The 21122-nt window shown below is 37.3% G+C and overlaps 1 protein-coding gene across 1 annotated transcript; it reads right to left on the bottom strand.

Annotated features, from left to right (window-relative positions):
* Positions 1–18965: 18965 nt before the first annotated feature.
* LOC126079808 (olfactory receptor 5D18-like) lies at positions 18966–19907 on the bottom strand. Its single transcript, XM_049891180.1, has one exon. The coding sequence runs from the start codon at positions 19905–19907 to the stop codon at positions 18966–18968; it is 942 nt and encodes a 313-aa protein (XP_049747137.1).
* Between the last annotated feature and the right edge of the window lie 1215 nt (positions 19908–21122).

Here is a 21122-nt window from a genome sequence, read left to right as displayed (position 1 = left end):
TAATGACGTTAAAGTCTTTGTCTTTAAAATCTTAAAAACAAACCTGCTGATGGCAAAGAGAAGGGCTCTCCTGCCTCTGGTAAACTTGGTTGGGAATCAAGTATATGCACCTTATATTTGTAGTCACAACCTTGGGACATGAACCCTAGAGACTCTCTGTTGCCCCGTTCTCTAGAGGACGAAAGTCAAAAAATTAAAATTAACTACCTTTCTCAGCTGTACTAGAAAACCTAGAGAAAAATTATAGTATCATTAGGAACATTTTATATGAAACAATTTATATTTTAAAGTCTTCTTTCCCAGTCTCCTGAACACTCCAATACTTTCCCATATTTATCAAGAATATGCATCTATTGGAGACACAATTATCAAATATTAATTGACTTATTACTATGTGCCGTTCTGATAGGTGAGATATGACATCTCATGGTAGTTTTCATTTGTGTTTCTATTATTATGAGTCTGATTGAACAACTCTTCATACCTTTTAGAGCTGTTTGTATTCATTTAATGAGAACTTTTTAACCATAACTTATGTCCATTTTTCTACAGGACTAATTGTTGTTCCTCTTCCATTCTATGTGACATAAGTGGCAATTTTTTTACTCAGTTTAATTGTCATTTTAAGTTATGTTCTTTTGTTTTTGCTTTGAAGTTTCTGTATATGTATGTAATTTAAATTAAAAAAAAAAAACTTTGTTTTCAGAACCTGTTTTGGTGTGTGGGCAAGAAAGAGATCCAATGTTATCTCTTACTCATATGGCTAAGGAAAGATGCCCATTTGGCTTTTTAACATCCATGTGTCCCAATAATACACGATCTTAATAATAAAACCAAAGAAATACAAACCCATTGTTGTTGAGTCAATTCTGATTCACAGTGACTCCAAAGGCATTTTAAAATTTATTTTAAACTATGTAGGATTAGCCTGTTTACCCCATGCATCTGTCAGTTTGTTGTGCTTGCTGAAAATAAAGAGGACTTGAAGCACTTACTGATGAAGGTCAGAGATCACAGCCTTCAGTATGGATTGTACCTCAACATAAAAGAAAAAAATCCTCACAAATGGACCAATAAGTAACAGCATGATAAATGGAGAAAAGATTGGAGTTGTCAAGGATTTCATTTTACTTGGATACACAATCAACACCCATGGAAGCAGCAGTCAAGAAATCAAAAGACACATTGCATTGGACGAATCTGCTGCACAGGACCTCTTTAAAGTGTTGAAAAGCAAAGATGTCAACTTGAAGACTAAGGTGGACTGACCCAAGCCATGGTGTTTTCAATCGTCTCAATATGCATATGAAAGCTGAACAATGAATAAGGAAGACAAAAGAAGAATTGATGCTTTTGAATTGTGGTGTTGGTGAAGAAAATCGAATATACCATGGGCTGCCAAAAGAAGGAAAAAATCTGTCTTAGAAGAAGTACAACCAGAATGCTCCTTAGAAGCAAAGATGGTGAGATTATGTCTCACATACTTTGGACATATTATCAGAAGGGATCAGTCCCTGGAGAAGGACATCATGCTTGGTAAAAGTACAGGGTCAGTGAAAAAAAGGGAGACCCTCAAGGAGATGGACTGACACAGTGGCTGCAACAATGGGCTCAAGCATAGCAACAATTGTGAGGATGGCACAGGTCTGAGCAGTGTTTCATTCTGTTATGCATGGTGTCGCTGTGAGTGGCAACTGACTCTATAGCATCCAATAACATCAACAGGATTAGCCACCTATTCTAATTTGATTTTTTTGTCTTTTTTTTCCTGAATATCTGTGATTGTTTATTCAATTTGTATGAACATTAAAGCAGAAGTATTATATTATGACTCCTTGAGAATCCCAGATGAATTTTGTATTACACTCATCCTGGTCCTAATAAATGTGAACTAAACAGAGCAAATCTTAAAAATATTTCCAGACCTGATACTACCAGTAATGATACTTTTGAGTAACTAATATTTAAGTATAATCTAGGAATATTGAAATGGCTTCAGAGATTGTCCATTCTGAAAGGCAATTTAATATTCATGACCTCTCAGACAAACAGCCTCAGAGATAATAGGGCCAAAGTACAGTAGAATTAGAGTCAAAAGAGCTAAGTTTCTGTCCTAAATGAGTCATTTCTGGTTATGTGAAATTTCTCTAAATCAGGAATTCCTTGGGCCTCTGTATCTTCATGTATGCAATGATATGATTCTTTTCACCTCTCCTTTTCAACATGATCTGATTGTTTCAATTGCAAGGCATCTCATTCATAGAATTCACAGAACCCAAGGAACAAAATTGTCAAAAAATTTATTCCCCTTTTCCCACACAGCACATCTTCTGTGTCTCCCAACAGAGACTCTCTCTCTCCTCCACATATTTGAAAACCACCAGTGACACAAAACAGAAATAACTTTAAATGCAAGTCATTCAATGCCATATGAATTAAGAAATAAGAAAAACCTCTTTCTATAGTGTGTTGGCATCATCCTCTCAATATCTTTATTGCCCACATTTAATTGAGAGAGAAGACAACACACTCAGTCATAAAATTTATTGATCTTGTGGGTGATAGTTTAAGCAGATCCATTTACAAGCATCCTAAGATGAAATAGAATTCAGTGTATTTGTTCAGACAGGCAATAAAGAGACAAGGCATTGTGTCTCCTAGAATACACTAGCCTTCTTGATACAGGTTTATTACAAGCCCGATGCCAAGGTTTTGGAATTAGTTCATTCCAAAATAATTATTATCAAAATAACTTTGGTTAGCAACAAAACACTACCAACTCATTGCTTTGTCAAATATACTATTAAGTTGAATAAAAATAAATTCATTAATTAAGCACACCACCACCAAAGGATGTGAGTAGACATTTTGCCAAATGGCCACCAAACACATGAAAAGATGCTTGATGTCATTAGTCATCACAGAGATACAAATCAAAAACAATATGAGATATAATTTCATTCCCACTAAGATTGCTAATGGAGTCCTGTTGGTGAAGTGGTTAGCAGCTTGACTGCTAACCATGAGTTCAGCAGTTTGAATCCACCAGTCTATCCTTGGAAATGATGGTGCATTTGTACCTGTCTTATAGGGTCATTTTGAGTCAGAACTGACTATACAGCAACAGGTTTGGTTTTTGGTTTAAGATGGCTAATATAAAAAAAAAAAAAAAGCAAATATTGGCAAGGTTATGGGAAAACTGGAAACTTTATCCATTACCGGTGGAAATGTGAAATTGTACAGCCTTTGTAGATAACGGTGTGGTGGTTCCTCAAACAACTGAAACTAGAACTATCATATGACCTAGCAATTCCACTCCTAGGTGTATACCCAAAAGACTTGAAAGTAGAGACTTGTACAGCAGTATTCATTGCAGCAATAGTCATAATAAGCAAGAGGTGGAAGCAAACTAATTGTCCATTAACAGATCAAGAGACACACAAAATACAATAGAATATCAGTCAGAAGGAGAAATAATGTCTTGATACATGCTACAATATGGGTGCAGCTGGAAGACATTAAGCTGTATGAAATCAGTCAATCACAAAAGGACAAATACTGCATTACCTCTACTAAGTAAAAAGACAAGAAAAGACAAATGCATAGAAAGCAAAGTTTATTAGTGATTACCAGGTGAGGGAGGGATGGGAAAACGGTTAATGGTGATGGAAATATCTCTTGACGAATGGTAAATTTGTACAGCCGATTATTGTAATTGCTCTCGATAAGTTGTACACCTGTAAAAAATTGAATTGGCAAAAGTTCTGCAATAGATACATTTACAACAATGACAAAAAAAAAAAAAAAGAGTAGCTGCTGAGGCTGATTATATACAAATGAAAATTCATAGGATTTGATTCCTTTTTTTGGGGATGTAGGGTCATGGATACAAAGGGAGATTTCAGTTAATTGGCCAAATGACGTGTTTCATGTTTCCATTCTACTCCCTGGCTTGGTGCACAGTGCCTACGATATAAAAAACAGGCAAGTGGCCTTCCAAGCCATGATTGGTCTCTTTTTATCTAGAATAATAGAAGAAGAAGGAAAATAAGAAAAAGGAGAAAGAAATGGAATCTGTGGCTAATTGCTTCCTTGAACAACTGCCTCCCTTGCCATGAGACTAGAAAAAACTGGTTGGTTTCTGGCTACTATTGCTGAACATTTTAATCAAAAATTCTTTAGAAAAATTCTGATCAAAAGGGGGAAAATTTAGGGCAGAATTTTAAATTCTCATGGACTCCAGATTTTCTGAAGCCTTGTAGGCTGAATGAACACCAGAACTATAACCCTGAGATAATTTATAAACCTTAAGACCAAAAGATCCCCTAAAGTCTTCTCAAAACCAAACAATAGTTTAGTTTAACTATTAAAAAAAGTTTTCCTTGAGATTATGCTTTTTTTAAGAACTATCTATATTGAATCAAAGTGACAACAGCAACACAAAAGATTACATAGGAATCTTAGGGGGTGGTAAGTTTGTTAGTAAGGGAGGAAAAACAAAGAAAATGAGAATGGTTGCATATTTCAAAGAATGTAATCAATGTCTGTCTTAGTTACCTAGTGCTGTTATAGCAGAAACACCACAAGTGGATGGCTTTAACAAAAGAAATTTATTCTCTCACAGTTTAGGAGGCTAGAAGTTCAAATTCAAGGTGCTAGCTCCAGGGGAAGTCTTTCTCATTTTGTAGGCTCTGGTGGAAGATCCTTGTAATCAGTCTTCTGTTCTAGGAGAGCTTCAGCTCAGGATCTCCAGGTCCAAAGGATGTGCTCTGCTCATGACACTGATTTCTTGATAGTTTTAAGTCTTTCTGTCTCCCTGCTTCTTTCTTTTATGCCTCAAAAGCGATTGACTCAAGAAACAACCTAATCTGGTAGACTGAGTAATGCCTCATTAACGTAACTGCCCCTAATCTTGCCCCATTAATATCATAGAGGTAGGATTTACAACACATAGAAAAATCACATCAGATGACATAATGGTGGGCCATCACACGAAACTGGCAATCATGGCCTAGCCAATTTGACACACATTTTTGGGGCACACTATTCAGTTCATGACATTCCACCAATTTGTTCCCACAAATTCATGTCCTTGCCACATGTAAAACACGTACTCCCCCTCAGATCATAGGAGAAGTCTTAAATCAATGCCAAGTCCAAAATCCAAAAATTCCTGTTCATCTGTAAAATCAAATACACAAGTTATCTACTTCCAAAGTACAGTGGTGGAACAGGCACAAGCTAGACATTTCCATTACAAATGGAAGAAATTGGACAGAAAAAGGAATAACAGGTACCACACAAGTCAGCAGAACACCTTGCATTAGCTCCCAAGTTCTAAAAATTTTTCTCTATTCTCTGAGACCATTTAGGCAATCACCCTGCCCTCCAGAATCTTGGTGCTGGCCATACTATCCAGATTCTGTGTGGAGGCCCCTTGGCTCTAGGTTTCAGCTCCACTTTCCAAGCCCACCAAAAAGACAAAGCTACTCCCTTGGATATGGGTAGCCACATTTTCCTAGCACCTCTGAGTCGTAACCCTGCCAAGTCTGCCCCAGCAGGCGCTGCCATTCTTCTGCCCCGTGTGCATGGCAGCCTCATCCCCTCAGCTTTGAGCAGTAGACCTGGCCCTATCCCACTGATACTCATGAACGGCACCAAGCTGATCAAGATATGACTCTTTGATACCTAGAAATCTGTGGCCCTATGCTTAGAAGCTCCAGAAGTGGTGGACCTACTCTTTGAAACAGAGCCAGCTCTGCTTCCTATTTTCCTAGTCTTTTCAGCTTCCGCTTCCATGGTTCCTTGGCCTCTCAGCCTCTCAGGCCTTGCCACCTGCATCTTCCCTGCTATGGCAGGTGTTCCAAAGCTCTTTAGCTCCACCAGTAATTGCCATTAGTCACCTCACTCTGCCTATAACCTTGGGAAGGCTCTTAGCTTTCTTGCTCCATAGGTTAGTAAACCTAGCTTCACCAATAAGTGGCCAATGGCACCTCATTCTTCCAGAACGCCTACAGTGCAAAGACACTCAGCTCTTTCATTCCTCGGGTCAGCTCCAATGCTGTCTCTCACCAGTCTCCTGAGTCTGCTACTGTTTCTCAACATTTGCACCATCTCCAGTGTAACAGCTCTCCTCATTTCCTTCTGAGTCCTCAGCAGAATTGTCTTGACTTCCATAATCCTAACAACAGTCCCTTTAAGGCAACCTAGACTTTTACTACTAGGGACTTCAAAAATCTTCCAGCCTCTACCCATTCACAGTTTCCAAATAGCTTCCACATTTTAGGTATCTGTTAGAGAAGCACCCTACTCTCAGTACCAAATTCTTAATTTTCTAGTGCTGCTATAACAAAAATACCACAAGTGGATGGCTTTAATTAAGACAAATTTATTCTCTCATGGTTTAGGAGGCTAGAGTCAGAATTCATGGTGCCAGCTCCAGGGAAGATATTCTCTCTCTGTTGGCTCTGTTGTCATCAATCTTCTTCTGGCCTAGTTGCTTTTCGGCTCAGTGACCCTCAGTCAAAAGGATGCATTCTGCTCCTGGCAATACTTTCTTGGTGATTTGAGCTCCTTCTGTCTCTCTGCTTGCTTCTCTCTTTTATATCTCAAAAAAGATTGACTCAAGGCACAATCTAATATTGGAGCTTGAGTCCTGCCTCATTAACATAACTGCCTTTAAACTTGCTCATTAACATCATAAAGGTAGAACTTACAACACATAGGAAAATCACATCATATGACAAAATTTTGGACCCTCACACAATTGTGGCAATCATTGCCTAGCCAAGTTCACACACAATTTTGGGGGACACAATTCAATCCATGACAATGCCTGAACTGTACATATAGAAACTGTTGAACTGTTGTATGTTCTCCTCTGTATATTTTCAATCACAACAAATCAAAATAAATAAGTTTTATTAAAGTCATATGAAAATAACACTCAAAATATCAAAACTTTTTGGTACACAGTTAAAGTAGTACTCATAAGGACATTTATAGCAATAAATACATTAAAAAAGAATGATCCAAAATCATTAACTTAAACTGAGAACCGAACAAATAGAAAAGGAAGCTCAAAAGAAGTCAAAGGCAACCAGAAAAAAGGAAAAGAATTAAGATCAGGGTAGATATAAATGAAATAGAAGAACATCAAAAAGAATTGACTAAACCAGAAGATGGTTTCTTTTTTTTTTTTTTTTTTTTTAAGCTTCAAGTGAACATTTACCATTCCAATCAGTCTGTCACATGTAGGTTTACATACATCTTACTCCCTTCTCCCACTTGCTCTCCCCCTATTGAGTCAGCCCTTACAGTCTCTCGTTTCGTGCCAATTTTACCTTCTTCCCTCTCTCTCTATCTTCCCATCCCCCCTCCAGTCAAGAGTTGCCAACACACTCTCCTGTGTCCACCTGATTTAATTAGCTCACTCTTCATCAGTATCTCTCTCCCCCCCACTGACCAGTCCTTTTCATGCCTGATGATTTGTCTTCGGGGATGGTTCCTGTCCTGTGCCATCAGAAGTTCTGGGGAGCATTGTCTCTGGGATTCCTCTAGTCGCAATCATACCATTAGGTGTGGTCTTTTAATGAGAATTTGGGGTCTGCATCCCATTGGTCTCCTGCTCCCTCAGGAGTTGTCTGTTGTGTTCCCTGACAGGGCAGACATCGATTGTGGCCGGGCACCAACTAGTTCTTCTGGTCTCAGGATATTGTAGGTCTCTGGTTCAAGTGGCCCTTTCTGTCTCTTGGGTTCTTAGTTGTCGAGAAGAAGATGGTTTCTTAAGGGCATATGCAAAGAATTAATAAAATAGACAAAACACTAGATTAAAAAAATGGTCAGATAACCAAATGAAGAAAAGAAACTGATGACATTATAACTGACCCAACAGAGATAAAGAAGATCATAACTAACTACTATGAAAAAATGTACTCCAAGAGATTTGAAAATATAGATGAAAGAGACAAATTCTTAGAAAAGCACTACCTACCCAAACTAACACAGAGAGGTAGAAATTTTAAACAGACCCATTACAAAGAAGAGATAGAAGACACTACTAAAAAAGGGGGAAAAAAAAAAGCCCATGACCAGATGGAACACTACCAAACATTCAAAGAAGAGTTGACATCAATCCTACTTAATCTTTTCAAAAATATAGAAGAGGAAAGAACACTACTAATTTCTCCAATTTCTTTCTGTGAAGCCAGCATAACTCTGATACCTAAGCCAGTCAAAGACATCACACACACGATACACACCAATATCCTTTATGTACATGTAACCAATTTTTTCCGTGAATTCTAGCCAAGAGACTAAAAATTACCATGATTAAGTGGGTTTCATACCAGGATTACAAGGGTGGTTCAACATTAGAAAATCAATCAGTACAATCTCCTGTGTAAGCAAAACAAAGGAAAAGAATGACATGATCATACCAGTTAATGCAGAAAAGGCATTTGATAAAAATTCAACAACGTTTTCCTGATAAAAACTTTCGGCAAAATAGGAATAGAAGAAAAATTTCTCAACATGATTAAGGACATATGCAATATATGCAAAAACAGAAGTCAACCTTATAGTAAAAGGAGAAAGACTTAGAATCTTCTGTTTAGAATGAGAATGAAACAAGGATGCCCATTATCACCACTCTTATTCATCATTGTACTGGAAGTCCTAGCCAGAGCAACAGGAAAAGAAAGAGAAATAATTGTATCCAAATCAGAAAGGAAGAAGTAAAATGATCTGTATTTGCAGATGACATGATCCTATACATACAAGACCCTAAAGATTCCATTAAAAAAAAAAAAAAAACCTGCCAGAATTAATAGAAGGATTTAGCAAAACTGCAGGGTACAAGATCAACGTGTAAAAATGACTTGGGTTCCTCTATACTAACAAAGACAACTCTGAAAAATGAAATAAGAAAACAAAACAATTTGCAATAGTATCAAGTCAATAAAATACCTGGGAATTAACCTAAAGAAAGACATAAAAGACTTACACAATGATAATTATAAAACATTATTACAATAGATTGTAAAGACCTACAAAAATGGAAAGAAATTCCATGCTCATGGATTGGAAAGATTCAACTGAAAATGTCAATTCTACCTAAAGCGATCTACGGACACAATTCAATCCCAATACAAATCCCAACAACGTTCTTCACTTAAATGGAATAACTAGTAACCAACTTCGTGTGGAAAGGAAAGAAACCTCAAATAGCCAAAACAATGCAAAGAAAAAGAACAAAGCAGGAGGCCACACACTCTCTGATATCAAAAGGTAGTGTACAACCACTATAATCAAAACAGCCTGGTACTGGTTCAATGATAGACACACAGACCCATAGAATAGAATTGTTGTTGTTGTTGTTAGGTGTCATCGAGTCGGTTCTGAATCATAGCGACCCTACGCAAAACAGAATGAAACACTGCCCAGTCTTGCGCCATCCTTACAATGACTGTTATACTTGAGCTCATTGTTGCTGCCACTGTGTCAATCCACCTCGTTGAGGGTCTTTGTCTTTTCTGCTGACCCTGTACTCTGCCAAGCATGATGTCCTTCTCCAGGGACTGATCCCTTCTGACAACATGTCCAAAGTATGTAAGACGCAGTCTTGCCATCCTTGTCTCTAAGGAGAATTCTGGCCCTGCTTCTTCCAAGACAGGTTTGTTCTTTCTTTTGTCAGTCCATGGTATATTCAATATTCTTCACCAACCGCACAATTCAAAGGCATCAACTCTTGTTCGGTCTTCCTTATTCATTGTCCAGCTTTCACATGCGTATGATGGGATTGAAAATACCACGGCTTGAGTCAGGCGCACCTTAGTCTTCAGGGTGACATCTTTGCTTTTCAACACTTTGAAGAGGTCCTTTGCCCAATGCAAGGCGTCTTTTGATTTCTTGACTGCTGCTTCCATGGCTGTTGATTGTGGATTCAAGTAAAATGAAATCCTTGACAACTTCAATCTTTTCTCCATTTATCATGATGTTGCTCATTGGTCCAGTTGTGAGGATTTTTGTTTTCTTCATGTTGAAGCGTAATTCATACTGAAGCCTGTGGTCTTGGATGCGCTTTAGTAAGTGCTTCAAGCCCTTTCACTTTGACCAAGGAAGGTTGTGTCATCTGCATAACACAGGTTGCTAATGAATCTTTCTCCAATCCTGTTGCCTCGTTCTTCTTCATATAGTCCAGCTTCTCGTATTATTTGTTCAGCACACAGATTAAATAGGTATGGTGAAAGAATACAACCCTGACGCACACCTTTGCTTACTTTAAACCAATCAGTATCCCCTTGTTCTGTTTGAACAGCTGCCTCTTGATCTATGTAAAGGTTCCCCATGAGCACAGTTAAGTGTTCTGGAATTCCCATTCTTTGCAGTATTAATCATAGTTTGTTATGATCCACACTGTGGAATGCCTTTGCATAGTCAATAAAACACAGGTAAACATCCTTCTGGTATTCTCTGCTTTCAGCCAGGATTGATCTGACATCAGCAATGATATCTCTGGTTCCATGTCTCCTTCTGAAACCAGCCTGAAGTTCCCTGTTGATATACTGCTGCAGCCATTTCTGAAGGATCTGCATCAAAATTTTGTTTGCATGTGATATTAATGATATTGTTCTATAATTTCCACATTCGGTTGGATCACCTTTCTTGGGAATAGGCATAAATATGGATCTCTTCCAGTCAGTTGGCCAGGAAGCTATCTTCCATATTTCTTGGCACAAACGAGCGAGCACCTCCAGCGCTGCATCTGTTTGTTGAAACATCTCAATTAATATTCCATCAATTCCTGGAGCCTTGTTTTTTGCCAGTGCCTTCAGAGCATCTTGGACGTCTTCCTTCAGTACCATCGGTTCCTGATCATATGCCACCCCTTGAAATGGTTGAATATCGACTAATTCTTTTTGGTATAATGACTCTGTGTACTCCTTCCATCTTCTTTTGATGCTTCCTGCATCGTTTAATATTTTCCCCATGGAATCCTTCACTATTGCAACTCGAGGCCTGAATTTTTTCTTCAGTTCTTTCAGCTTGAGAAACGCCAGGCGTGTTCTTCCCTTTTGGTTTTCCATTTCTAGCTCTTTGTACATGTCATTAGAATACTTTGTCTTCTCGAGAAGCCCTTTGAAATCTTCTGTTTGGTTCTCTTACTTCATCAGTTCTTCCTTTTCCTTTAGCTGCTAGACGCTCAAGAGCAAGTTTCAGACTCTCCTCTGACATCCATCTTGGTCTTTTCTTTCTTTCCTGTCTTTTCAGTGACCTCTTGCTTTCTTCATGGATGATGTCCTTGATGTCATTCCACAACTCATCTGGTCTTGGGTCACTAGTGTTCAATGCATCAAATCTATTCTTCAGATGGTCTCTAAATTCAGGTGGGATACACTCAAGGTCATATTTTGGCTGTTGTGGACTTGCTCTGATTTTCTTCAGTTTCAGCTTGAACTAGCATATGAGCAATATATGGTCTGTTCCACAGTCAGCCCCTGGCCTTCTTCTGACTGATGATATTGAGCTTTTCCATCATCTCTTTCCACATGTAGTCAACTTTATTTCTGTGTGTTCCATCTGGCGAGGTCCATGTGTATAGTCGCCGTTTATGGTGGTGAAAGAAAGTATTTGCAATGAAGAAGTCGTTGGTCTTTCAAAATTCTATCATTCAATCTCCAGCATTGTTTCTATCACCAAGGCCATATTTTCCAACTACTGATCCTTCTTCTTTGTTTCCAACTTTTGCATTCCAGTCGCCGGTAATTTTCAATGAATCTTGATAGCATGTTGGATCAATTTCAGACTGTAGCAGCTGATAAACGTCTTCTATTTCTTCATCTTTGGCCCTAGTGGTTGGTGTGTAAATTTGAATAATAGTCGTATGGATATTATCCTGTTACTGACAGCAATGTACTTCAGTAGGGATCTTGAAATGTTCTTTTTTGGCGATGAATGCAACACCATTCCTCTTCGAGTTGTCATTCCCAGCATAGTAGACTATATGATTGTCAGATTCAAAATGGCCAATACCAGTCCATTTCAGTTCACTAAGGCCTAGGATATCAATGTTTATGAGTTCCATTTCATTTTTGATGATTTCCAATTTTCCTAGATTCATACTTCATACATTCCAGGTTCCGATTATTAATCAATGTTTGCAGCTACTTCTTCTCATTTTGAGTTGTGCCACATCAGCAAATGAAGATCCCTAAAGCTTTACTCCATCCATGTCATTAAGGTCGACTCTACTTTGAGGAAGCAGCTTTTCCCTGGTTGTCTTTTGAGTGCCTTCCAACCTGGAGGGCACATTTTCCAGCACTATATCAGACAATGTTCTGCTTCTATTCATAAGGTTTTCACTGGCTAATGGTTTTCATAAGTAGACTGCCACATCCTTCTTCCTAGTCTGTCTTAGTCTGGAAGCTCAGCTGAAACCTGTCCTCCATGGGTGACCCTGCTGGTATCTGAATACCGGTGGCATAGCTTCCAGCAACTCAGCAACACACAAACCCCCACGGTATGACAAACTGAGAGACACGTGGGGGAGAACAGAATTAAGAACTCAAATTTAAACCCAACCATCTATGGATAACTGATTTTTACCAAGAAATCAAAGTCCACTCTGTGGGGGTAAAAAACAGTCTTTTTAGTAAATGATGCTGCCAAAAATGAATATCCACCTGCAGAAGAATGAAACTGAACCCATACCTCACACCATACAAAAAACTACCTGAAAATTCATCAAAGATCTAAATGTTAAACTAAAAACCATAGAATTCCTGGAAGACAGTATAGGAAGAAAACTTTGGGACATAACCTTTTGTAATGATAGGATAACAAACATTACAACAAATGCTCAAATAGAAGAAAACAAAATAGATGAAAGGGAGCTCATAAAAAATTAAAAACTTATGCTCTTCAAAAGACTTTATAAAGGAATAAATAAACCTACCCAGAAACCCAACCCAGTGCCGTCGAGTCGATTCTGACTCATAGCGACTCTATAGACGGGAAAAAATCTTCAGAAATGAATTATCTGATGAGGGTGGTGATGGATAAAGTTGTGTGTCAACTTGGCTAGGCCATGATTTTCAGTGGTTTGATAGTCATGTGATGGAGTGATCACTTCCATGATGAGATTTGATGTTATGTGACCACCTCCATGATGGGGTCTCCTTTAAGTAGCCAATCATTTGAAAGGGAGCTTCCTTGGGTGTGTGGCCTGCTTTGAATATAAGTGCATATTCTGGCAGTGTTTGTGGGCTTTTGTTCATTCTGGATCCTGCAGCTGGCTCCTGTTCATCTGATCTCTGGTTCTTGGGACTTGAGCTAGCAGTTCACATGCAGTCTTGCCTGCTGATCTCTGGGATTCATTGATCGTCACAGCCCCAGTGGCTATGTGCATCAGGAGAAGCCTCTCTCGTGGCCCATGGACTTGGAACGTTGCAGCCTCTACAACCACATGAGCGGTTTCCTTGATATAAATCTCTCTCTATATATATATTTATATGCTTTACTGTTTTTGCTTATCTTTTAGAGAACCTAGTCTAAGGCAAGGGCCTAATGTCTAAAATCTATGGAAAAGTACAAAAACTCACCAAAAAAAGACAAACAACCCAATTAAAATATGGGCAAAGGACATGAACAGAACCTTCACCAAAGAAATCATCCAAGCATCCAACAAACATATAAAAATATGTTCACAATCATTAGCCCTTAAAGACAAAGAAATTAAAACTCAAATAAATACTATCTTACCCTGGCCAAAATGGTACTGATAAAAAAAAGAAAAAAAAAAAAGAGAGAATAATAAATGTTGGCAAGGATGTGTGGAGATTGGACCACTTGGCCACTGCTGGTGAAACCACAAAATGCTACAGCCACTATAGAAAATTGTATGGTGCTTTCTCAAAAAAAATTAGAACTAGAACTACCCTATGATCCAGCAATCCACTTCCTAGATATATACCCTAAAGACCTAAAAATAATGACAAGAGCAGACATATGCACAACTGTATTCACTGCTGCTTTATTCATAATAGCAAATAAATGAAAACAATGGAAGCGTGCATCAGGGATGAATGGATAATTAAATTGTGGCATATACTTACAACGGAATGTGATGTAACCATAAAGAATGATGATGAGTTGCAAAACATAGCATGGATTGACATGGAGGGAATAATACTAAATAAGTCAAGCATATAAGGACAAATATTGTATGATCCCTCTTTTACTATTATATATGTAGAGAGACCAATGTTCACAATGTTCATTTGTGGTTACCGGGGATAGGTGGAATGAGGGGAATATATACTTTAGGTCTTGGAGACTTGATTTCTTTTTGGTGATGGAAAGTGTGGCACCAAATGTGGATGTAGTGAGCAGAGCAAAACCAAAGTAACAATGAATGTTTAAGGACATATGGATGTGTATAATCATATTGGTAAACGTGTAGTTAGAGATGTGTGCATACATAAGAACAGAAATAAGTATCTATATGTATATGTAAATATAAATATATGGGCACAGGCACATATATTCATTGACAACACAAATACGGATACTCCACACACATAATCAAACTCTTTCAAAGGTTGGGTTTCTGGATTTAAAGCTTAGGACAATAGTCTCATGGAACAATCCAGTAAATTGACACAACATAGCTCACAAAAGTCATAATCGGCATCCTAGTGAAGTGAGTAGCATCTGGGGTCTTAAAAGCTTGTGAGCAGCCATCTAAGACAGAACTACAGGTTTCTACTTTCCAGGAGCAAAACACTAAGAAGCCATCCAAAAACTCAAGAAAAAAACAAATCTATAGGAACCACAACATCATCTCTCCTGAGACCAGAGAAGAAGATGGTGTCCAGCTACCAACATTGACCAGGGTCACAAAAGATGGTCCCGTAGAGAACTGGAGAAAAATGTGGAGCAGAACACAAATTCTTATTTAAAAAATCCAGACAAATTGGAACATTAGCGAACAAAGGACTCCCTGAGACTGTCGCCTCGGGGCTCTCTTTAAACATGTAACCAAGCCTCCCCCATGACGTCATCATATAACCAAATAGCAGAGAGGCACACAAAATAAAGCGTATTACCCATAAGATCAGTTCTCTACTGAAAAACCATCAGTACTAAGAGTACGTGAGAACTAATGGTCAACAATTACACAGAATCAAAGATGAGAAGATAAGGGGGCATGGAAACTAGTGTACTGGAATTGGAACAAACAGAACACAATTAAAGGGAATGTCTACACATTGTGATAAATATAACTAATGTCACTAAAAATTGGTGTGGAAATTGTCAAATGGGAACCTAACTTGCTGTCTAAACTATTACCAAAAACTTAACTACAAAAAAAAAAAGATACAAAAGAAGAAACAATTCCAGGATGGCACCCCAATGTCTAACTGCACCTCTTCCTTGGGTGGTCAGGCTGGCAAATCTTCAATTGTGCTTCTCACAGTGAATTGCTTAGCCCTTGGAGAGTAAAATGGCTGTGTCAGGCATTCAAGGTCCTTTTACTACGGACGAACCTCTCAAAAATGTATTTATTAAAACAACAAACATTTGTTATTTGTCACAATTGCACAGGTCAGGTGGATAGTTCTGCTGATCTTATCTATGCTTGACTGATCTTGGCTCAGTTTATGGGATACACTCTCCAGTCAGCTGACTTCAGAGGATCTCATTCTCAAGTCTGGCGGCAGGCTAGATGTCAGCTGGTACGGCTGAAGGACTGGGCAGCTGGGCTGTGCTTCTCCCATTAGCCAATACTCTAGTCTGTTTTTATTCATATGACAACTTCACCAGGTTCCCAGAGAGTGTACAAAAACATCAAAGCCTCGAAAATTCTTGGAACTGGCCTTTTTGCCACCTCTGTTACCCAAAACAATTCTCAAGAGTGACTACATTCAAGGATTGGTCAAACTGATTCAATCACTTGATGTGTACAGCTGCAAAGGGTACTGGAAGGCTTTGGAAATTTGGACTATGTTTTCATTCTACTATAGTGAGTAACAAATCATTTTAAAGGAAAAGTCATTTCCAAAATATTAACTTCCAACAAAATCTGGAAGACAATCTACTTCCATTTCAAGCATTTCAAAAAATAATTTTTGATGAAAGATGAACATGAGAAATTGGCACATAACTTGGATGGAGTTGAAAGAGTTGAGTGCAATTGCTATTACAACATAGTTTTCAACAGTTTTTATTTCCATTTGCTTTTAATATGACCAATTTATCACAACATTTTCAGCTATTAAAACATAGAAATAGAATTGATGCTGAAAGTACTGCCTTCTAACATTAAGTTTTGTTCTTCCATTAAAATATTAATACATCTAAATTAAAAATCCAAAACTATTCTTCTGACAAAAATATTTCCAATAATATTTTTTAAGCTTGATTATATTTTTATCTAAATTTGCAAAGCAAATACAGCTTTAATAGTGTAGTTATTATTGTATTGTTATAAAATAAACAATTTAAAAAGAACTTTCAATAACACTAAAAGCATTTTAAAATACCCAAACAAACCCATTGCCATCAAGTCAGTTCTGATTCATAGCAATCGTATAGGACAGAGTGGAACTGCCCCACAGGATTTCCAAGGAACCCCTGCTGGATTTAAACTGCCAAACTTCTGTAGCTCTTAATCACTAGGATCTATGGGGACAGTTAAATTGAAATATGAGTTCAGGAGAAGAAAGAAAAACATAAATCTGATTGCTCAAAATGATCTTGTTCATACAGTTTGAATGAATTATGATGTGTAATTGAGATTACATTTTTTCTGATATTTATGCATATGATGAAATATTTTATATGTCAGATTGAATTCCCAGGGTGTATATACATTTAGAAAACTAATTTAATAGTATGTGGACAAAAAAATTTAAAAACTCACATATTATGTCCAACTTACAGGCAAATGGATCGACCATAATGAACCTGGAATGTCACAATTTGAAAATGAAAGAACATGAGATTGTATGAAAGTATTTGCTAGAAAAGGTGTTTACTGGTGTAGCTGGATTCTTAAATGATTGCTGTAATTCTGTCAACAGTTGCTTTTACAATTGTAGCCAAGTTAATTCAACTTGGGTCTCAGTTTCATCAGAGTAAAAGCTAAGTTGGCTGTGTCACTTCAACCACAAAATGTGGTTATCATTTCCCAACACAGAAAGAAGTGAAAGTTCTCTGTAAAAGGGGATTGATTACATATCATTGATTCAATTTAAGGTTAATATTGATTATTACCTAACATCAAAATAAATTAGGAATTATATGAGTGTCAGATATGTAATGAAAGATAAATTAGTAAATAACTCAAAGAAAGAAAAGTTAAACAAATGAAAAACCATTATCTCAGCAGATATTCAATACATAAGATGATGTTTCTACAGTCTTTATATTTGCATGTACAATGACTGTTTAATTAATACCTTCTCAACTAATGCATAAGAAATCTATTGCCATCCAGTGGCACTATAGAACTGAACTATAAACTGAAAATTAAAAATTAGAATAATGATCATAAGTTTAAAGTCACTTGACTCTTCCAAATAATTTCTTGAGCTATATAAAATTGTCCTGCAAATTATTTTTTTCTCCCTCACTAAAACACCTGATAAACTAATGACTCCCACTATATTAGTGTTTTATTTGGAATTTAATCTAGATGTATTGAATAAAGAGAAGGACATACAAGTTAATAAAGCAAAATTGAGTTGTTAAAATGAGATAGATCTAACATTTTGAATTGACTGAATTACAAATGTCTAAATGCAAATGACAGCCTGTCTTTTATTTTACTTACAGTAAAATTGTGTGGCAATTACTGTGCAACATGTTTGGCAAATCCAGATAATTAATTTGAATTCTTTATGGTGGATTGGAGTACTGTTGAGAAGGATTCAGTAATTATGCTCATGTTTCAAAAAATATATATAAATAAAAATAAATTAATAAAGTACATATAACATTTGTGATGGTTGAGTGGGCAAAATAATAGCACAACACACAGATAGGGCAGGTATACATTGTCCCTATTTTTTGCATATAATTATTTTCTGAGATCCATTTCTAAGCCTCTGGTAAAGCCTATCAAAATTATTATTCAGTCACGTTGGAGCTCTTTTGAAAACAAGTTCTGGTTATAGACCAGATTTATTCTACTTTGCATTCATGTATGTAAGATACCACACACACACACACTCACACACACATTATGCAATATTCACAAAATCAAAATTGGTGAACTCAATATTACATTCTCATTTCCTTGAGTTTGCTCATTCTAGTCTCTCCTGAATAAAAAGGCTTCTTCATTGAAATATGTCTCCTAAAATACTGCCCATTATCCAGGCCAATTTCAGATAGCACCTCTTTTATGAAGACATATGTCTAATGTCCCTAAACTGATTTGAATTTTTTCTTCCCCCAAGGCATCTAGGATAAATATTATAGTTGGGCTTATGCAAAAGCACTTTCTTTATGCTCCACCACCCCACTAGATTATACATTCCTTGAAGGCAAGGCTTATGTCTTATTTTTACTTTCATTTGTGTATACGTGTAAGCAATAAACATGTGTTTGTTGAGAACCTGCTATACTCCAGGAATCTTATAAGAAAGACGGGTGGAGTTAATGTTTTCTCAGATTATGAAAAGTTCCCCAAAAGATATCTAAATTATCTTTTGGTCTTGATTATCAGATTATGAGCTAGCTCATGGTATCACAGTTTTAGAGATTTAAAACTAAAGATGAGAGGGATTGCTGCTCTTTTCTTTCAATTAACAGACAAAACCAAGTTTGGTTTCTTTGAACCAAACCACATCCTTACTATCGTGCAATATTATCAATAATATTTAAAAGTATGTTTAAAGACAGTCTTTTATGCACAGTTTACTTAAAAGTTAGGGACAAATTCTATTAAAATAGTATGCTCAATGAGAAAAGACTTTGGTGTCCATTATCTTGATGAGTATATTCTTGACATCCTTATTCCTCAAACTGTAGATCAACGGATTCAACATGGGGATCACCACTGTGTAAAACACAGAGGTTACTTTGATGGTACTTCTGGAGTTTTTGATGTTGGGCACACAGTAGAGAAAGAGGATGGTGCCATGGAAGATAGTGATGGCAGTCAGATGAGAGGCACAGGTAGAGAACGCCTTACGACGACCACCGGCTGAACGCATTTTCAAGATGGTGACAACGATAAACACATAAGAAGTGAGGATGATGAGTAATGTACTCACCTCATTAAAAGTAACAACGATGAAAAGCAGTAACTGACTAAGAGAAGTATCAGAGCAAGAAAGAGACAGAAGTGAGGAGAACTCACAGAAGAAGTGATTGATTGTGTTGAAACCATGAAAAGATAATTTCAAAACAGAGCATGTCAGAACCAAGGAACATGCTATTCCCCACGCATATGATCCCACCACCAGCATAGCGCAGCGTCTCTGGGACATGGCAACTGTGTAGAGCAGAGGGTTGCAAATGGCCACAAAGCGGTCATAGGCCATTACAGCTAATAGAAAGGATTCAGTCACCACAAAGGTACCAAAGAGAAATAATTGCACTACACATCCTAAAAATGAAATGGTTCTGTCTTCTACAACTAGGTTCACCAGCATCTTTGGAGCAACGATGGAAGAATAGCAGAAATCCACAAATGAGAGGTGGCTGAGGAAAAAGTACATGGGGGTGTGCAGTATGGCGTTAATTCTGATGATTACAATCATCCCAAGATTCCCTACAACGGTGACACTGTAGGTGGCCAGAAATACCAAGAAGAGGGGAACCAACAGTTCTGGGCAATCTGAGAAGCCCAAAAGGGTGAATGTGGCCACGCTTTTATTTCTGTCTGACAATAACATGGCTTCTGTTTGTCAAAATCTGAAAGTCAGTCCTAGAAATCAAAAACATATATACATTAAACAGAGTGAGGGTATAGGATGCTTGGTCAAGTACCCATTGCCAAGACTGGAAAAGATATCTCTTTCAGAATCTCTCTATATTTTTATTAAATAAAATATGGTAAATTTCTCAAATTTTAAAACATAATAAGCATTTATTTTTAAAATTTTCTCAAGGAATTTAGGGACTGTTTGGTAATTTTATGTCAAATTCTTACATAACACTTTCAATTCTCCTTGAATGGTATCAGTTCATAGAAGACAAGCCTGGCCTGATGCTAGATTATGTCAGCCACACAGTCAATAACAAAAATCTGAAAAATCTGAATTATATCAGTTAATTGGCTCATAACATGTAACAGTATGGACATAAAGAATGGACAGCCTTGACAATTTCCATTTGTGTTACTTCTGCATAGTATGTTGATCTTTGTTTTTCTTTCTGACACAGTAAATCTGATATCAAAATAAGTTTTTATTACTTTTTAACAGCTTGTGTGGTGCCATTGGTTAATGCCCTTGGCAACAAACCAAAATTGGAAGGCCTCCTTTCCAGAGGCACCTTGGGAAAAAGGACCGGTGATTTAATTCTGAAAAATCAGACGCTGAAAAATTTATGGAGCACAGTTCTAATCTTACACTCATGGGGTCATCGTGATTCCAAGTTGACTTGTCGACAACATTTTTTTCATTTTTCAAATCTGGGAGTTCTAAATTCTAATTCTCCCTCATGGCTTGAGAAATTAAAAGACTAGAGCAGATGATTAATATAATCTGGCATACATTCATAGTCTAAAGATGGCATAACAGAAGTCAGAAGAATCCTTGACTTTTTCAATGACATGCAGATAAAATCCAGTCTATAACCCACAGCCATGTGTCCATTTCTCCACTCCATACAATGGTCCCTCTTTTATACTAATATATTTCCTTTGTTAATGATCACCCCCTTAAATTTTGAGCAAACTAGAGACTCTAAAACTATGGGAAATATTCCAGAACATTGTTATGTGCCAGAGGAATATAGTAGAGAGCAGCATCCAGATGAAACACAGGAGAATGGGATTTAGAGATGTTTTCACACAGGAATAACTAAAGACTCTTTGAGTTAGAAATTCCCATTCCCAAGGCTCTCTCATTCACTTCTCTTTCTTCAATATACCTAGGATACTCATT

This window comes from Elephas maximus, chromosome 7, assembly GCF_024166365.1.
Source record: "Elephas maximus indicus isolate mEleMax1 chromosome 7, mEleMax1 primary haplotype, whole genome shotgun sequence".
NCBI lineage: Eukaryota > Metazoa > Chordata > Mammalia > Proboscidea > Elephantidae > Elephas > Elephas maximus.
The sequence above is the reverse complement of the archived record's forward strand: the minus strand, read 5'-3'. Positions and strand labels throughout refer to the sequence as shown.